We start from the raw sequence: 18,521 nt of genomic DNA, 5'->3' as shown, positions 1-18,521 counted from the left end.
AAATTTATTTTTTAAAAAGGAGAGATACTGTGTGACTTCCACTTAGGTACCCATCATTATCAGTAAAGTCGTCTTCAGAATGAAGCCAATCCAAATCTCCTTAAATCTCTGACTAGATCCGCAGTTGTATATGAGAGAGAGAGGACAGAGAAGCACATCGAAAGAGTATATAGTGTGAGAAATTCTACAATAATTAACAATCTGAAGGCTGTCAGTGATGGCCCACTCCTTCAAACCCAGCACTCAGGAGGCAGAGGCACATGAATCTCTGAGTTTGAGGCCAGCCTAGTCTACAGAGCTAGGTCCAGGAGAACCAGGAATTCTTAGAGAAACACTGTCTCAAAAAAAAAAATCCAATATTCTACCTTCTAACAAGCCTCCAGGTCATGTGATATATGCTGAAATGTGAAAATCTCTGCTACAAACTTATCCATAGATTGTACCACATGATCAAACCAAGCAAAGAAAAATCAAGTCATTCAGAGAAATTTAAACAGTGATTTTATGGCTAGAGATAGTAAGGAATCATCGTCAAATCTCTGTTTTTTTAATCATATTATTTACTTGTTTATTTATTTATTCATATGTGTATATACACAGATGAGAGTATGCCACAGCACATATGTGGGGGTCAGAGGACAACTTAGGGATGTTGATTCTCTTTCTTCAACCATGGAGCTCCTGGAGAATGAAGTCAGGTTGTCTCGGCAACTATCACTCACCTGCTGAGCCATCCTGCAGGCCCTGCTGGTACAGTTGTAGATGATGTTGACTGCAGATAATGTTTAGGTCATGCTTTAGAGAAGTACTTTAGAAACACATGATGAAATACAGATGGAATGATATCATGTCTAGGACCTCCTTCAAAGTCCTCATGTGGTGGAGTGGGAGTAAGTGATTGGCAGGTGTTGATGGTTGGGGCTGATGCTGGCACAAGGGGTTCCTTATGCTACTCCAGTTTGTGCATTTGCAGTACTTGGATCCATATTGCCAGAAAGACATGTAAACTAATACATGTTGACAACTTGTCACATTGACTCAACATAGACTTCAGCCTTAAGAAGATCCAGCAGTAGCTGTCTACAGGGGAAGGCAAACAGCACTGCTGTGGTTTGGATCCAAAATGTCTCCCCCAAAGCCAAAGCCCGTGTATTTGGAAGCACCAGGGAGTAGTGGGGCCTAGTGGGAGATCTTTGGACTTTGAGGGTGTGTCCTTGAAGCTAGTTATGAGACAAGGTCTTCTGGGCTCTTTACTCCCAGTCACGAGGTTAAACAGGCTTTGCTGTGCTTCCTGCCAATCACCTCAGCATGGCCCCAAAACAAGAGAACCAGCGGATCATGGGCTGTTGACTGTGAGAATTAAAATAAACCCTTTCTCCTCATGAGTGGATGGTCATAGCTGTGTTGCTATAGTCACAGAAAGTCTACTAACACAGAAGAGAGACCAGGAAGAAGGTTCTAAGTATAGACCACACAACAGAGTCTGAAGCAATCATGCACTCATACTTTGGTACCACAGGGACTAAAGCTGAGTGATTTGCTAAGTGGGAGGCAGCTTTGATGTTGACTGATCTAGGTGAAGAAAATACTACTTACCATAGGGCCTGTTTGACACCAGTGTCAATATCATATACCATATTACCATCTAGAACAGTGTTCCTCAACCTTCCCAATGCTGCGAGCCTTTAATACAGTTCTTCATGTTATGGTGACCACCCCCAACCCCCAACCATAACATTATTTTCATTGCTACTTCATGACTGTAATTTTGCTACTGCTATGAATCATATCTGTGTTTCTCGAAGGTCTTAGATGATCCTGATGAAACAGTCATTCAACCCCCACAAAGGGGTCTTGGCCAACAGGTTGAGAACTTCTGATCTAGAAACACAAGCTTTCTAGAATATTGTTTTAATGAGTCATGTAAGAAACTGAAAAAGCAGATCTTTAGGCCCTTGTTGTTGCTAGAAACTGCAGCAGAAGCCAAAGAGGCCAGGTACAAACTCTCAGACTGGCTATGTAGCCGAGATATGGACAGCTGCACTCAGCTTTATGCAGTTCAAGAAAATGAAGTTGGGGCCTTTTGCATGCTTGACAGTAACTCTTCCTACTGAACTCTAGCCTCTTGTCTTGTTTTGTTCGAAACATAGTCTTACTATGTCATCCATACTGCCCTCAATCTCAGTCTCCCTGTCCCATCTTCTAGAAATAAGTTTTAGGATAAGATGTATATGAAGCAATGTTCCAGTAGATTAGCATGTATTTGGACATCAAAACTTCTCTCAGCCCATCTAGCTTTTAAGTTTTAACTGGAATGGTCCCACCCAGTTCTCAGTGCTCAACAGTGTTTTCCTGATTCATTCATGTGGAAGACAGCAACTCTTGGTTTTTCCAACTTGGTTTTTCATGGGATGAAAGACAGTGTAAGTATTCTCCTTAACACTCCATGGGCAGATGGCATCCTTATCAGTCTCCCACGTGACCAACCCATATTGAAACTATTGGAGCAATCTCACACATTACCTCTCTTACTCTCTCTATCCTCCATGTCCAACCTGGACAGAAAGAGGACTATCCCTTCCTAGAAGGTGTTCTCACACTCAGGGAGAAGTCAGATGGGCAGGGAATAGAAACAGATTCTATTTCCACAGCCATAAAATCAGGTCATGTTTTTGAGACACGTGTTTTCTCAAGTGAAGAAACTGACAAAATCCATGATTTAATGTTGACTCCTTGGTCTAGAAGGATCCACTCGGGGTTGCTAGTCTCCTCTATAACTTGCTGATGAGAAGGTTGGCTGGAATGCCGCAGGGTAAAGTATCATGTAGGTAGCTCACAGGGGCATTAGACCACCCACAGAGTTAGAACATGCTTAGCCACAAAAAGCTTGGTGACCTCAATGCAGAACTGTTGGCTATTGTCTCAAGCACACACACCATGAGCTTCTCCCCCAGCTGGTTCAAACTCACATGGTCATTCACATAGCATTTTGAAATTCTGTGCTGTCTCCTAACAGCATAGGGGTGGGCCTTAAAGCAGAAAAAAATAAAAGTAGTGTGATTGTGGAAACAGCATTTGTTTGTGGCTTCTCTCCTGTGCCAGCCCCTGGGTCAGAACATAGCATTGTTCTAGAAGCCTGAGAGAACAAGTAGAGAAGGTAGGAATATGATAAAGAGAAGACATGACCATCACAGCTCTTGCCCACAGTGTGACCTTGGGGAAGAGAAATCAGCCCAGATCTCAAACCCCAGCCTCCCGATTCCCATGGCATCCTCAGAAGTCATATCGAGACACAAAGATGGTGACCTTGGACACATGGCTGGCCTGGAAGGAGCGTTCCAGGTATTCCGACATGTCAACCTCTACCTCCAGAGTCTGAGGCCCCTCCAGGGTCTGTATAAGAATGAGCTCTCCTGTCTGCCGGTCTGAGCGCTGCATTACAAAGTGGCCACGGCTGTTCCCACCCACGATCCCAAAGCGCAGGCTGTTGGGTCCAGGATGGCCAGGAACTGAGGCTGTGGCCATGCGGAAGAGCGTGATGGGTGTCTTCAAGTTGGAAGGGAGAGAGAGGTAATGGAAGGAGATGGTCTTGGGCAGGTGGCGACATGGCCTGCTGTCCATGGGACAAGGGTTTCTCTCGCACTGGCTGGAGCAGAGGCAAATGGATAGAGTTAGACTTGGGAAAACTCAAGAGGGGCTGCCCTACCTCTGAAGAGGCCACACTCCCAGAGATTCTCCTTTCTCCTTTGGAGAACAAAGTGTCTGTATTTCATGTGAGTTAATAGTTATAGGGGAAATTAAAGCTCAGAGAAGCATCTCTGTCTTTCCTATTTCCTATGTATGATGTAATTATCTTCCCCCGTCCCCCAAGCTGTGGGCATCCCTGGATCTACTCACAAGGGAGATGTCTTCACGTAGCTTATATTGCCGCTGCCCTCAGGACACTCAGGGTTGACACACTGGAAGCCCCCTCCAGTGTTGATACATGTGGTTCCCCGGGGGCACATGTGCTGTGGGCCTGCACACTCATCAACGTCTGTATTGCGGGAGATACAATGAAGGCTGTGAATCTTTCTGACTTTCCTGTATTGTAGAACCACCTGAAACTCTAATAGGCAACGGAATGATAGACTCCACAAGGGGTGAATTTTCCAAATACCCAATCCTTACTCTGCATGTGTCAGGTGCAGTATACATGCATACGAGTGTGCGTGTGTGCAGAGCCTATAGGTTGATGCTCCTCAATCACTTCTCCACGTTGTCACAGAGCCTGGAGCTCACTCGTTCTGCTAGGCTGCCCGGTTATGAGTGCCAGGGACCTACCCCCTTAAGTCAAGAACCTTGTCAGGAATTCTGTTTTCTTTCAACCTCTGGAATCGAGGTCCTTCAGAAGTTCTGTAGGACTATGGTGGTGAATCATCCTCCCTTTCCTGGGTGTGACATGTGACAGGGGTTCCTGCTAACACCAAATGTGTGTTACCAGTCACCTGCCTCCTTCTCCACCCCAGCTGTTCTTGAGTCTCCTTGCCCCTGGTTGTTCTCACACTCAGATTCAAACCTTTAGGAAAGTCCGTCTCCTTCACCTCAGCCCCTACTGAATGCAGACGTCTCAACACTCAATGCATAGACCCAGCTGGAGCTGCCTCTTCCCTAGCCCAGCTAATCCTATATGGGCTCACAGGAATGCTGTGAAGCGGATGATGTGGGAATGGTAGTTGGTGGGTGAGTGGGTGGGTGGGTGGGTAGGTGGGTGGATGGGGGAAGTGTAGACGAGTGAATGGGTGGGTGGGTGGGTAGATGGGTGGAAGATAAACGAGTGGGTGGGTGGGTGTAGTGTAGATGTGTGAATGTGAGGACGGCTATCTAGACATCTCATAGCAGTCTTCAGCTGCCCACTCCTCTGAGACTATCGCTAGAGTCCAACAAGATGTCACCAAGGAGCCACCTCTCTCTTTACATACCAAATATGCTTGTGGCTTAGCACCACCCCAGCCCACCCCTGCCTTTTTTCTCTGCCTTCTCCTCCAGTAATTCAGAGTCATAGTCTGAAGCCAGCTGGGTTTCCCTCGGTGTCTTTAGTCCATGGAGGAGTCGGACTTCAGCGAATACTCCTGAAGCACCAGCATTGTCCCCAGCGGCACCTCTGGAGTCCCAAGTTCCAAGACCTAAGAGCCAAGCTGAGGAAGAGGAGACCCTACTTTGCCTTCAAGCCTGAACTGTATACATCAGTCCCAACTTATACATGGTTTGACTTACCTGTGGCCAACTATAGTTCATTCGTTTTTAATAAATTTTATTATAGTTATTTATCTTGCTACTAATGTCAATATTCCATCTGCCTAATTTATAAATTAAACTTCATGTTAGGTATATACTATAGGACATCGTGTATATAGGGTTGATACTATTCACCTGAATTTGGGTATTGACCTATGTACAAGGAGGAGATACTCTATCCTGACTGGGCTAATGTGGTGATTTGATATATCTGTTTATTATTCTCTATTGTGGTGGTTTGAATAGATATGGCCCCCATAGACTCATGTGTTTGAGTGCTTGGCCCATGTGGAGTGGCACTAACAGGAGGCGTGGCCTTGTTGGAAGAAGTGTATCATTGTGGGGGCGGGCTTTGAATGAGGTCTCCTATGCTCAAGCTCTGCCCAGTGTGGATCACGGTCTCTTTCTGCTGCCTAACGGATCAAGATGCAGAACTCCGGGTTCTGTCTCCAACACCATGTCTGGCTACATGCTGCCATCCTTCCCGCCGTGATAATAATAGACCTTTCAAACTGTAAGCAAACCCAATAAATGTTTTCCTTAGGAAGAGTCGCCATGGTCTTGGTGTCTCTTTACAGCAATGAAACCCTAAGACAGTATTTGTCTTCAGAGAAAGTGTGGTAACAGGAGGCCTCTTTTTACTGTGCCCAGGGTCTGCTAGATTAGTCCAATGGTGAGGATGGTGACTGCAGCTTTCAGCTTCTCCTTGCTACTCTCGACTCCCACTTTACCTGAAGACATTCCCTGCTGAAAGCGGTCCCTATCTGTACCATGACTAGAAAGAGATAAATCTCAGACCTGTCTTCTGGAGAGCCACTATGTAGAACCTGAGCCAGGGGTGTGTGTGTGTGTGTGTGTGTGTGTGTGTGTGTGTGTGTGTGTGTGTGTGTGTATGTGTGTGTGTGTGTGTGTGTTCCTACAACCCACCCTCTAGTCCACTCCTGGGAGATTGATTGGCCTGGATTATCTGCACAGGCTCCCACCTTTTGGCTCCCAGGCCCTCTTGCTCTTGTTTGCAGGACTCTGGCATTTAGTAGAACTTGGCAAATGGAGGCCTGGGAAGCCATGGTCTCTCTTTTCAGCCCGGTGCAGTTCTGCGGGTAGAAGAACCCTTCCAGTCACTAGTCAGGCCCTTATGAGCCTTGACCCTGGTGGCTCAGCTTCTCTTCAAATAGCCACCACACATGGTCATGGCTGTGGAGCCTGGCCATGCTGAGGCACAGCACCTGTAAAGTACCTTTCCTGTCAGAGGACACTAGCATGTGGACACACAGGGCCATGAAGCCTCCTAGGTCCCTTTAGACTCTAATAAAGTGGAGTCTGGCTGGCTTCTTGTCCTGTGGGTTCAGGCTGAATAAGAGGAAGTGACCTTACCCAGAAATGTCACTCACATGAGGTCAGGGGACACTGGGTGATCAACTGACCCACTTGTGTAGAATATGTAGCCTGACTTTCAGAAGACCTGCTTGTTAACTTTGTTTTCAAGATTGTACTGGCTGGATTTGTGTGTCAACTTGACACAAGCTGGAGTTATCACAGTGAAAGGAGCCTCAGGAGGAAATGCCTCCATGAGATCCAGTTGTAAGGCATTTTCTCAACTAGTGATCAAGGGGGAGGGCATTGCCCCTTGTGGGTTGTAACCTCCTCCGGCTGGTGGGTAGTCTTGTTCTATAAGAAAGCAAGCTGAGAAGCCAGGGGAAGAAGTCAGTAAGTAACATCCCTCCATGGCCCCTGCATCAGCTCCTGCTTCCTGCCCTGCTTGAGTTCCAGTGATGAACAGCAATGTGGAAGTGTAAGCTGAATAAACCCTTTCCTCCCCAACTTGCTTATTGGACATGATGTTTGTGCAGGAATAGAAACCCTGACTAAGACAAAGATCAAATGTATACCCAGATCACTGATTCTCTTAACCTAATCATTCTTGAATGGGAACCAGGGATGAGGGCAGGGGTCACAGCAGCAGCAGGTGACCAGGTGTGAAGGGTGACACAGTCTCACTCACCCTCACAGCTCTTCCCATCAGCCAGGATCCGGTATCCACTCGGGCAGGTACATCGGTAGGAGCCAGGGGTGTTCACACAGGCATGCATGCAGAGCCGGGGCCGTCCTTCCTGCCCATAGATCTCACACTCATTCACATCTGGGGACAAAAGTGCCCATGATTCCAGGAGGCTACACAGCCTCCACCAACCAGACCTGTCAGCAGCTCAGGTCAGCTCAGGTGACTAAGTAGCTGGACAGAGCAGTGAGCAGAGGACCCCTCTCCCCAGTCTAGGACGGAGAGGGTCAAAGGGAGGAGCTGATGTGGAAGACCCCAGAGGAGCTCAGTGTAAATGGGGAAACTACAAAGGTTAGCGAGTCTGGTACCCGGCTCAGAGACTAGAGCCAGACTCAGACACTCATCATCTTCATCAATGGAGAAACAGAGTGAGAGAGCCCTGCAGCCTCTGGGGCGCTGCAGACCTGTGATCTCAGCATTTGGGGGGCTGAAGCAGAATCTCCAGCCTGGTCTGTATATTGAGATGCCTCTTCGAAAGGGAGTGGGGAGTGTTTTTATTTCCGATGCTGTGAGCGTCACAGCATCAAATGACCAGATCTCAGGGCGGAACAACTCTATAGTCAGCTAAACTGAGAGGGAAGGAGTCTCAGGCTGTGCCCACATCCATGGCCCTGGCTGCCATAATTGATCTGAGTTCCTCTCTTGCCATCAGCTCATAGGAGGTTTACCAGAGGTATGGTGGTGGGCGCACATGACTGGGCAAAGGGCTCCTTTTGGGCAAGTAGCTCCAGGCTATGTCAGAGGACAAGCCTGTCACCCCCTGGCTGCTTCCTTCTTTCCCTACCCTATAAGTGGCAGAAGATGAGCTTGAACTTCTGATCCTCCTGTCTCCGTCTTCTAACTGTTGGGATTAGATCCATATCCCTCCAGGTTTAAACGGTGATGGAACTGGATGAATGTGCATGCTAGAGACTGAGTGCATAACCCCAATACTCCATCTGTTGTCTATAACATCTCAGAGAAGGCCTGGGGCACCCCACTAGAACCCAACCGTAGGAAGATAAACCGGGTAGATGAGGAGGCCAAAATGGGAGAACACTTTTTTTCTCCAGAGCACCCCTGAAGTCTACCTGTTCATTTCGATCATCCCGGCATCCCTTACCTAAAAGGCAAATCACCGGTCTCACTGAGACTACGCCCAGGGAGACTTTCTGGTCCCACCCCCCACCCCCCACCCCCCACCCCCCCCACCCCCCCCACCCCCCCACCCCCCACCCCCCACCCCCCCACCCCCCCCATCCCCGCTCTGCCCCAGGACTCCGGTCTCCTCCCACGCGCAGGTCCGGCTCCCCAGCTCCCCAAGCCTACCCTGGCAGACGCTGTGGCCACCCGCGGTGCCGCTCAGGTGGAATCCGGCCTCGCAGCTGCAGTGCTGTTCTCGCTCCACCTGCGCGCAGCGTGGCGCACGGCTGTAGGCGGAGTCGCCGGCCACACCCCCCGGGGCCGCTGTTGAAGAAGACAAGCTCAGTGCCTGTTTCCCCCTACCCCCACCCCGGAACGGGCAGTGTGCCCTGAGACCCTATCTCTCAGGGTGTACAGCAGGGAAGGAGTGCCAAATGATTAACCTAAACCAAGCGACTATGACCTTGACAGGACCCGTAAGATTGGAATGTAAAGGGGGGGACAGCCAGGTACACTGCAGTGTCAAACCTGAGATTCATTTTGAGAATCTTGTACAATGCCCACAATGCGATGAGCATTAGAATTTAAAACTCTGAGCCTCCTCTCTCTCTCTCTCTCTCTCTCTCTCTCTCTCTCTCTCTCTCTCCCTCCCTCCCTCCCTCCTTCCCTCCCTCCCTCTCTTTCTCTTAAGCTTGTGGCTTCCTCAATGTCTTCTAGGTAGCTGTTTTATTATTACAGTTTTTGCATCTTCCAAAGTTCGAAATTAGTTTCCTAACCACAATAAAGATAAAGTAAATGGATTAAAAGCAAACAAACAAAATCATGATCCTGCCTAGTCTGGAACTCAATGTGTAGACCAGGCTAGCCTCTAACTTCCTCTGCATGGATTAAAGGATTTTGTTTTAGTTTTTCCAAGAGAGAGAGAGAGAGAGAGAGAGAGAGAGAGAGAGAGAGAGAGAGAGAGAGAGAGAGAGAGAGAGGCATGCACCCATGCACCCACTATTTAAAAATTAAAAATTAGAAAAAATATTGGGAGAGATGCGTTATCCAACTAATGGGAAAGAAGGTTCTAGGTAAGCCTGTTGGGTCATTTCATCCTGAGTACCTGCCCATTCCTTACTTTTCATTCCTGGTGAAGACTCTAGTCTTGGGGACCATTCATAAAATGATCCCAGGGCCTGAGGAGCAATGACCCAAAGGTCCCATGGCAGAAGACCCCCAATAGGGGCATTTAGTGGCCAGTGGGGCATCACTGAGGTGAAAGGGGATCTTTTTTTTTTTTTTTCCTGTCTTCTTTGGAAATAGAGTCGGTGGCCTTCCAGGAAAGCCCTGCCTCCGCCCTATTTCAACAGAAGGTAACTCCAGACAGCCGAGCTGGAGGGAACCTTTGGGGGCAGCTTCCTTGTGAGACAAGATCTGGCCGGCCTGTCCCACTTTGTCAAGACTCAGTCAGCAGCAAGCTTGTGGGTGCACTATTTAGCCCTAACCTGGGGCTAGCTGCTATAGAGGCTATAAAGTGGTTTTCTTTTCTTTTATTTGAGGCAGGGTCTCCTGTGTTCCTGGCTGGACTCAGACTCTGCTATGAAGCCAAGGATGACCTTAAATATCTGATTCTCCTTCCCAGGTGCTGGGATCACAGATGCACGCCATTATGCCTAACATTATGTGATGCTAGAAACCAAATGTGTGCTTCCTACGTGGGAGGCAAAGCTCTCCACAAAGTGAGCTCTATGTCTCCAGCCCCAAGAGTTTGTCAGCTCTTTTCCCTGGATCTTACCCTATCCCCCAGTGCCCTTCCCCCACAAGGAGTCTACCCAGAAATAAAAACAGCCAGGCATCTTGGGATTGAACTTCTGGGCTGGAGAACAGTGTGAAGCCCCCCCAACCCACCCTTCATAAGTTCCTTATCACTAGATTTTCTTGCCATGTGCTGAACTCGGTAATCAAATGTCTGCTCATTCATGTCTTAAAGCACCTCGTACAGCTGACTTTGCAGGGTTCTCTGGGAACATTGAAAGGAAAGGGATTCTCCTGGTGGACAAAGCACTAACCAGGCAAAGGTACCCCCAGTGCATCTTCCTATGCCCATAATCCGCAGGATGTTCAGTTGGAGTCTGTCTCTCCAAAAGAAGGATCAAAACTCTGGTTATTAAAAAAAAAAAGAGCTAAGCTCACCAACGTGAGCACCTTAGGCTCCTAGAAGGATCACCCTGTGGGTGGGAACCAGAGAGGAAAAGCTCGAAGTCTATGAGAGGCAGAGTTCCCGCCACATCTGCCTTCGGTGACTATGACCAGCATCCTCACCAAGTCCCACAGAGGCTACATACCAGCCTGCGTCTGATGTTGACAGCGGTTCCCAGTTTTTCCTGGAGGGCAGATGCATCTGTAGTGGTGGACACCTTCCACACACGTCCCACCATTGTGACAAGGCTGGCTGGAGCATTCACTGGTATCTAGGAAAGGATACCAACACACGGTTATAGATTCTAGAGCTAAATCAAACAAAACTCAATAACAGGGCTTTCCTTACATTGTAGGGACACCCCAGGTTCCTGTCTGGCTTGGTTCTGGCTTGGTTTTGAGACTAGGTCTCACTATGATGCTCAGGTTGGCACCCTAGTTTGTGATCCGCCTGCCTCAGCCTCTTGGGTAGAGACATGTACCACTACACCGTCACCACCCTAGCTTTCTATCTTCCCACTTGTCCCTCTCTCTACCTGTAGGAACTTCAAGGGAACTGATGGGCTGAAATGCAGGCCGTTGCTTCTCTAGTACCTACCTCACACTGAGTCCACCCAGGCTCTGTGTGCAGGACAGAACACCGCCATGCTCCATGGGGAAACATGGTGCTATAACTTATGACGGTGTGATATACACAGCCATGGGCAAGTGCTGGCATCTGCCTGTGAGGGAGGCCCTTCTGCTCTTCAACTCTTTCAAGGTGGATTCCAGGCTGGCCTTGAACTTCCTCTCTGTACAGCCAAAGATGACATTGAGCCTAGGCCCTCCTGCTTCTGCCTCCTGAGTGCAGGGTTAACAGGTGTGTATCGCTATGTCCACTTTTCTTCCATGCTGGAACCCAGGACCTTGTGGGGCTTATTTTACCAACTAAGCCACATCCCTGGCCCTGGTTCATCTTTCAAACAGGAGCTAAATTCTAAGAAATTAAAAAGGAGAAAGAGGATGGCCCACTGGAATATCCAGAGATGGGAAAAATTAATTCTCCAAGTTTATACTCGTCTCCCTTGGGCTCCATCAATAGGGGATCTATGACAGTTCACAGTGTTGCTAAAGGGACTAGTTCCCAGGTGGCATTCTCAGCTTTCTGTGGAGAGGAAAGAAGATGAGAGAGAGAGAGAGAGAGAGAGAGAGAGAGAGAGAGAGAGAGAGAGAGAGAATAAATTGTAAAGTTCAGCAGTTTTTTCTCAGCACTGGGTAGCTCGGTAGCTGAGTACTGGAGGTCGAGGCCCTGGGTTCAAATCCTCAGTACTGTCCCCACAAGGAAACTATTGCCTTGCGTTTTGGCTTTTCTCTGTTTGGCTCATGCATGTTTTATTTGTCCATTTGTCCCTCATGTATACCTTTCGTATTTGTCCCCTTTCTACAACGAATATTTATAAGATGTCTTACTTTGGAAAAGGTAATTTTATAAAATCTTCGCTGCTATGAATGCCCTAGGCCCCATTTAAGTCTATTCATGCAAAAGCCATTCCACCCAGGAGGAGCTTTGCCATTGATCTGATTTAACTGCAGTGTCTGGGAGGGAGGGGAAACCTGAGAACACCCCTGTCTGGCCTAACAGTGACTTCCTGTGTGTCTCCCAAGAGGGCAAAGCAGGTGCTTCACTCCCAGTGAGAGCCATAGCCTCATTCTGGGCCAGCAGCAGGGACCTTCGCTTCCCTCAAGACTGCTTGCTACTATTTCAAAGATTCTGTTTCATCCAGAAGGATTCAGGCTGTCCACACTGTTTATGCCAGGGAAGGCACCATTTTCCCTTCCTCTGTCTCCTCAGTCTGGTCACATGCTTCCCCAGCCAGCCTGTTTTCAGATGAGCAGTTTCCAGGAATGTGTCTGGCATGGCGTCACACACACACGGCTCCCTGAGACCACTATTCCAAGGTCTTTCAAGATCCAACCCTGTCTTTGCCTGCTGACCCCCTCTGAAAGTGGGTAGATCAATAAGCCATGAAGACCTGGGAAAGCAACCAGAAAGTGTAAGCATTTAGATCCCTCAGCTTGGTCTCGGCATGCCTACAGCCATTCTCTGTCCTTGGAAGACTCCAGTGGAAGACACTGAGCGGTCTTATACCCTTCAGGAGGGGCTAGTGTGACATCGGCTTGCTAGGGATGTGAACAGGTGCCCCGACATATCCATTTCTTCACAGGCTCCAGACGGACGGACATTCTGCGCTTCTTATCTTGATGTGCAGGCAGAGGTATTCAGTGTCCTGGCGCCCAGGCTGGCAAGAGCTATATTCTAATTGAAGGACAGCTGTCATCACATTCACGTGTGTCCCCAGCTGTGGCATTCAGTTTTGACTTGAAGAGGACAATGGCAGTGACAGTGAGAAGGGCTGGCAAATCAAGGCAGGTCACAGCCATGTTTCCATCTCCCATTTCGTGAATACTCACTGCTCTATGAAAGTGACCAGTTACATGTACACTTTCCTTTAAAAAAATTATGTATGCATGAATATATGTATGCATATGTATGTGTGTGTATGTATGTATGCCTGTATGCATGCATGCATGCATGTATGTGAGCCAAGGTCTCAAGTAGCCCAGATAACCTTTATCTCTGACCTCCTGTCTCTGTCTCTTGAGTTCTAGGCTTATATGATGCAGGACACTGAACTCGGGGCCTCATGCACACCAGGCAAGCGCGGGCCATCCAAGCTACACTCGAATGCCCCTTTCTGCTGTTTTGTTCTGCTTGATCTCTGGGCTCTGTGTCTTGTTTCACATTTCCCATTATCCCAGTGACATTGTTTGTAAGGGTTTCTCACTTTCATGTATCTTGCTGTTTAAAATATTTTTCTTTGACATTTCTTTACTTTAATGCTTTTTGGGGAAGGACAAATAACTGTCATGAGTGGAACAGTTAGAGAGTAACTTTCAAGAGTTCATTCTTTCCATCTACCTCATGAGTTCTAAGGATTGGTCATCAGGCTTGGTAGTAAGAACCTTTCCCTGCTGAGTCTCCCCAGCCTAGATGCTGTTTTGCATTCTTTATATTTTAAAAAGCTCTGCTGGCTTGTTCTGAAATATTGGCCTCCCTTTTGATTTTTTTTTTTTTTGGTTGGTTGGTTGGGGTTTTTTTGGTTTTTTGTTTGTTTGTTTGTTTGTTTGATGTTTTGTGAGTATGCCTTTCTGGCAATTCTTTTTTGTCCATGGAAATGTTGTTCTCTCTCCATTTCTCTCTGTCTCTCTTTTCCCTCTCCCTCTCTCTCCATCCCTCCTTCCCTCCTCTCTCTCTCTCTCTCTCTCTCTCTCTCTCTCTCTCTCTAATTTTTTTTCAGGGTTGGTTGGTTGGTTGGTTTTTTGAGACCTAGTTTCTTTGTGTAACAGAGCCCTGGCTGTCTTGATCTTGCTTTGTAGACCAGGCTGGCCTCAAACTTACAGAGATCCTCCTGCCTCTGCTTTCCCAGTGCTGGGATCAAAGGTGTGTGCCACCGAGATCAGCTTCCCTCTTTAATTTTTGTTTTTGTATACCAGCTTGCATGAGACTTGACAAGAGTCCGCCCCTCACCCACACCACGCTTTATTTTCTCTCATGAAGTAAGTTGTGCCTTCAGCATCGTCCCGCCTCTAAAATTTCCTCTCCTGTGAGCGAAGACAGAATCTCCTACCTCCTCAGTTTCCTTTTGGATTTATTTTATGATCTTATGTGTTTGAGTCCTTTGCCTGCATATACGTATGTGCACCTCATGAATGCAATTCACCAGAAGAAGGAGAAAGATCCCCAGGTACTGGTGTTACCTGTGAGCTGCCATGTGGGCTCTGGGAGTCAAACATTGGTCCTGTGAAAAAGCAACACGTGCCCTTTAACCCTTCTACTGGCCTTTTTATGTGAACAGCCATGTCTTATTTGCACTTGCTTTCTTTGTGTTCAACTTAGGTCCAGTATGACAGCTTTGACAGGAAACTTTTGGGGACTCGGGCAGACTCTTCCCAGAACTACTGTTGCTGTTGCTGTTGCTGGTCCTGGCTGGGTGTGGCTCAGTTGGTAGAATGCTGGCCTAGCCTAGCAGGCCTCAGGGTCTGAGCTTGGCCCTCAGCACTGCATGAAACTGGGTGTGATAGCAAACAGATGCAAAGTATCTGAGAGAGTCAAGAGAGTTAAAGGGGAGATGGGCATTTTACACCCAATCGAGCTGCCCTCTAACAGATTGGTTCAAAATATGTGAGCTCAGAGCACTGACCCTGAATTTTTCTTGAACAATTAACCAAAGAACCTCAGTAGGAGGACCCAGGCTTCGGATGTAAGAGACAGGACAGCCAGGTAGAAATATGGTGGTGTCTGGGCTCCAATGCAAACAATGTTACAAATATATAAGGAAATAGGGAAGATTTTTTTTAATTAGATATTTTATGACATGAAGGAGTTTAGTTTGTGAAAATTATGGAATTTTGGTTTATAAGCTCTTTTATATTTTTAGATGTTGAATTTTTTTAAGTTTTTAAAGTTTTTTTTAAAGTTTTTATTTTATGTATATGGACGTTTTGCCTGTATGTATTTGTGGGCACCACATGTGTACAGTGTCAGGGTCTCCTGAAGCTGGAATTAGAGATGGTTGTGTAGGTTCCTATAGGTGCTGGGAACTGAACCTACAGCAGCCTGTGCTCTCTCAACCTCTGAGCCATCTCTCCCACACCGAAGAGGAGTCTTCCCCCTCTTCTTCCTCCTCTTCCTCCTCCCTCCTCCCCCTCTTCTTCCTCCTCTTCCTCCTCCCTCCTCCCCCTCTTCTTCCTCCTCTTCCTCCTCCCTCCTCCCCCTCTTCTTCTTCCTCCTCCTCCTCTTCCTCCTTCTCCTCCTCCTCCTCTTCCTCCTCCCCCCTCTTCTTCTTCCTCCTCCTCCCCTCTCCTCCTCCTCCTCCTCTTCCTCTTCCTCCTCTTCCTCTTCCTCCTCCTCCTCTCCTTTCTCCTCCTTCTTCACTGAGACAAGGTCTCTGTCTTTTGTACCTCTGGCTGTCCTGGAACTCACTGTGTAGATCAGGCTGCCCTCATAGAGATCACCTGTTTCTGGGATTAATGTACCACCACACCTGGCCTGAATATTTTTTCTTAATGAAAAAAAATATTTAAGATGATTGGCATTTTTCTGACTATGAAAACAGGAGAAAGATCACCTACTGAAGCAACTGAATGGCCCCGGGTGGGGAAGTCCCTCAAGATAGAAGTAAATGACAAAGAGTTTACTTCTCAAACACTTCCTTTGGTTGCCTCTAGGGCCAAAGGGTCAAAATGAAGGCCTATGGCTTCTCCAACTCAGAAAGTCGCACACCCTAAAATACACGTTACAGCTTAGGATGTCTTCTGTAGCACCACAAAAACTGGGTGTAATTGTAGAGGCCAGAGATTTGGAAGTTCAAGGTCATCCTTGGTTACTTACCGAGTTCAAGGCCAGCCTGGGTTACATGAGGCTCTGTCTCAAAAGGAACAACAACAAAACGCAAAAAAAAAAAAACCAAACAAACAAAAAATTCCTGCCCTTCACAGAGAGAAAAGGGGAACTCAGGGAGCCAAATGGCTGCTTTCCACTGGCCTTCTGGAGCTCCACTGCCCACTGCATCTTTAACAGTGTCGTTAGGTATAATTTCCTTCTCTGCCAAGTAGGGTTCGTCACCCTCTTTCCAGTCATTTGACTGCAGAGTGAGTCCTGGACAGTTAATACAATGTTGCCAAGAGTTTCACTGGCACTGACATTTTGTGTCTTGAAGTAAACAGCTGTAATTAAGATTATTGTCCCCCATGGTCACAACACACAGCGACAGAACTGCTGATGTGGACACTGAACTGGGCACACTCAGCAGCTGCTGGGGTGGGTCTAATGCTGGTCACGAGATTGCTGAGCTCTGGCCTAATAGAACTGCCTTGGCACACCTTGACAGTGACTGTTCTGTTATGCAAACCTCTTGCTCTCTATTTAAAGTTTATGTCAGGACCCCAGAGACAGACTGGATGAGGTGGTCACTGCACCTTTTTTGTTCCCCTTCCCAGTGTGGCTTCCATGAACAAACCTGTTTTTTTACTATGTCTTGTCTGTTTAGTTGGCCTTCAAGGATGGGTGGGCAAAGGTAGGCTGCAAAGGCTTCCAGTGCTCAGGCTCTGATGCTGACAACCCCAGCAACACTAAGTCTCATCCTATCATCAAGGCTGTCACTGCCCCCTGAGAAGAGCCAACAGCAGCCATCTGGCGTTGCTGTGGGGCTCTGACTGAAGACAGCACCCATGGGTGCCAGTATGGGCACGGCATGCCAACCTGGGAAAGGCTGAGCCTAGCAGCACGTTGATCCAGTAGGCTGTAGCATACAAATATTTTGTTCCATCGGTACAGGGTAAGTATCCAGGCCCAGCTTACACTCAATGAGATGGAAAATATCCCAGATACCATTTTGAACATTTTAAAAACGTATCATCACTTTATTCTATCCAAATTGCAAATGAAGCAAGATGCAGCTAGCTTACAGCAGCCGCTTGGTCACTGGCCCTGCCCCGACTCTGTCCACCTCAGTGAGCGTCTATATGGTTAGATGAGCCACTCTACAGCCATGGAGCTTCACGTGACCCCTTACGCCTTCCACTATCAATTACTTTGTTTACTATTTTATTTATTTAGTGGTTCTAGCTACTTTGATACCAAGAAATTTGAATTCACTTATCCACCATGACATACATACATACATACATGCATACATGCATACATACCTACATGCATACGTATGACAGAGTTGACTGGGGGGAAGAAAGCTCCACGGTGTCTTATGGCGCGTGTGTCTTTTTGCCTTCGTTCTGTATGTTTTTCTTTATCACCTACTATTTTGGAGGAAGTTGGAAAATATTCACTTATGTTATATGTATGTGTGTGCCTGAGTGTGTGTCTGTATATCACGTGTGTGTCGTGCCCATGAAGACCAGAAAAGGGTGCTGGATCTCCTGGAACCTGTCCCTCCCTTCTCCAGTGCTGGGGTTACTGGCATAAACCTCTGCCCATGACTTCTATGCAGATTCTGGGGATCCAAACTCAGTAACTGGGGGAGATCTGAGGACTGAACCCAGGTCTTCTGCAAGAGCAGTAAGTGAGAGCTCTTAACTGCTGGGCCTTCTCTCCAGCCTCTCAGAAAACAAACAAACATACAATTATTCATTTATCTTGTGTGTTTGTGTGTATGTGTGTTTGTGCATGTGTGTGTGTGTGTGTGTGTGTAAGCATGAGCATGTACACACACACATATGTGCCGCAGAATGCTTGTGAAGGTCAGAGGAAAGCATTTCTAAGAGTTGGTTCTCTCCATCTACTACATAGGTTCCAGGGATTGAACTCAGGTCTCCAGTCAAAACTGCTGACTTCCATCACAGACACACAGACATTCAATCCAGGGACAAGGTGGGAAAAGGAGAGGACCATGTCAGCCCTGTCATTGAGGACCACAAAGTCACCATGACAGGGCAAGAGGCAGGTAGATGTGGAGGTCCAGGCTACAGAACACAGGCAGGCAGATCAGGCCACAGACAGCCCCGCGAATAGGACCTGAAGGTGCCAAGTGAACTAAGCCTGGAAGTTAAGACTACAGATTCGCAAAGCAATGAAAGAAAATTCCTTATGTCCACCCCTCCGATGGCATTTTTTTATCATCCATGAGGTGTTTAATGGGATGGAAGTCTTTCAGAGTCAGGGTGAAGACCAGCCACTGGCTTTCTCCTGGGTGTGTTTGCATGGCTCAGATTTATGGCCTAGATGGTTCCTGGTGAGGCCTAAGAGCTCACACCTGTAATCAACCTTTGAGCCAGCATTCCTTCCAGGACACAGGAAAGACACCGGACTCTTGGATGCTGCTGGGTG

General features: G+C 47.5%; 1 protein-coding gene across 1 annotated transcript in view; it reads right to left on the bottom strand.

The window, feature by feature from the left end:
* Positions 1 to 542: 542 nt before the first annotated feature.
* Positions 543 to 18,521, bottom strand: part of Fbln7 (fibulin 7) — a 36,281-nt gene continuing 18,302 nt past the window's right edge. The window contains 5 exon segments of the mRNA NM_001430105.1: positions 543 to 3,646; positions 3,898 to 4,036; positions 7,280 to 7,417; positions 8,645 to 8,782; positions 10,786 to 10,911. Of these exon segments, the coding sequence (NP_001417034.1) occupies positions 3,274 to 3,646; positions 3,898 to 4,036; positions 7,280 to 7,417; positions 8,645 to 8,782; positions 10,786 to 10,911 (914 nt within the window). The 3' untranslated portion in view covers positions 543 to 3,273.

Source organism: Rattus norvegicus, chromosome 3 (assembly GCF_021556685.1).
Source record: "Rattus norvegicus strain SHRSP/BbbUtx chromosome 3, alternate assembly SHRSP_T2T, whole genome shotgun sequence".
NCBI classification, from domain to species: domain Eukaryota; kingdom Metazoa; phylum Chordata; class Mammalia; order Rodentia; family Muridae; genus Rattus; species Rattus norvegicus.
Note: the sequence above shows the minus strand (reverse complement) of the source record. Positions and strands in the feature narration are given on the sequence as shown.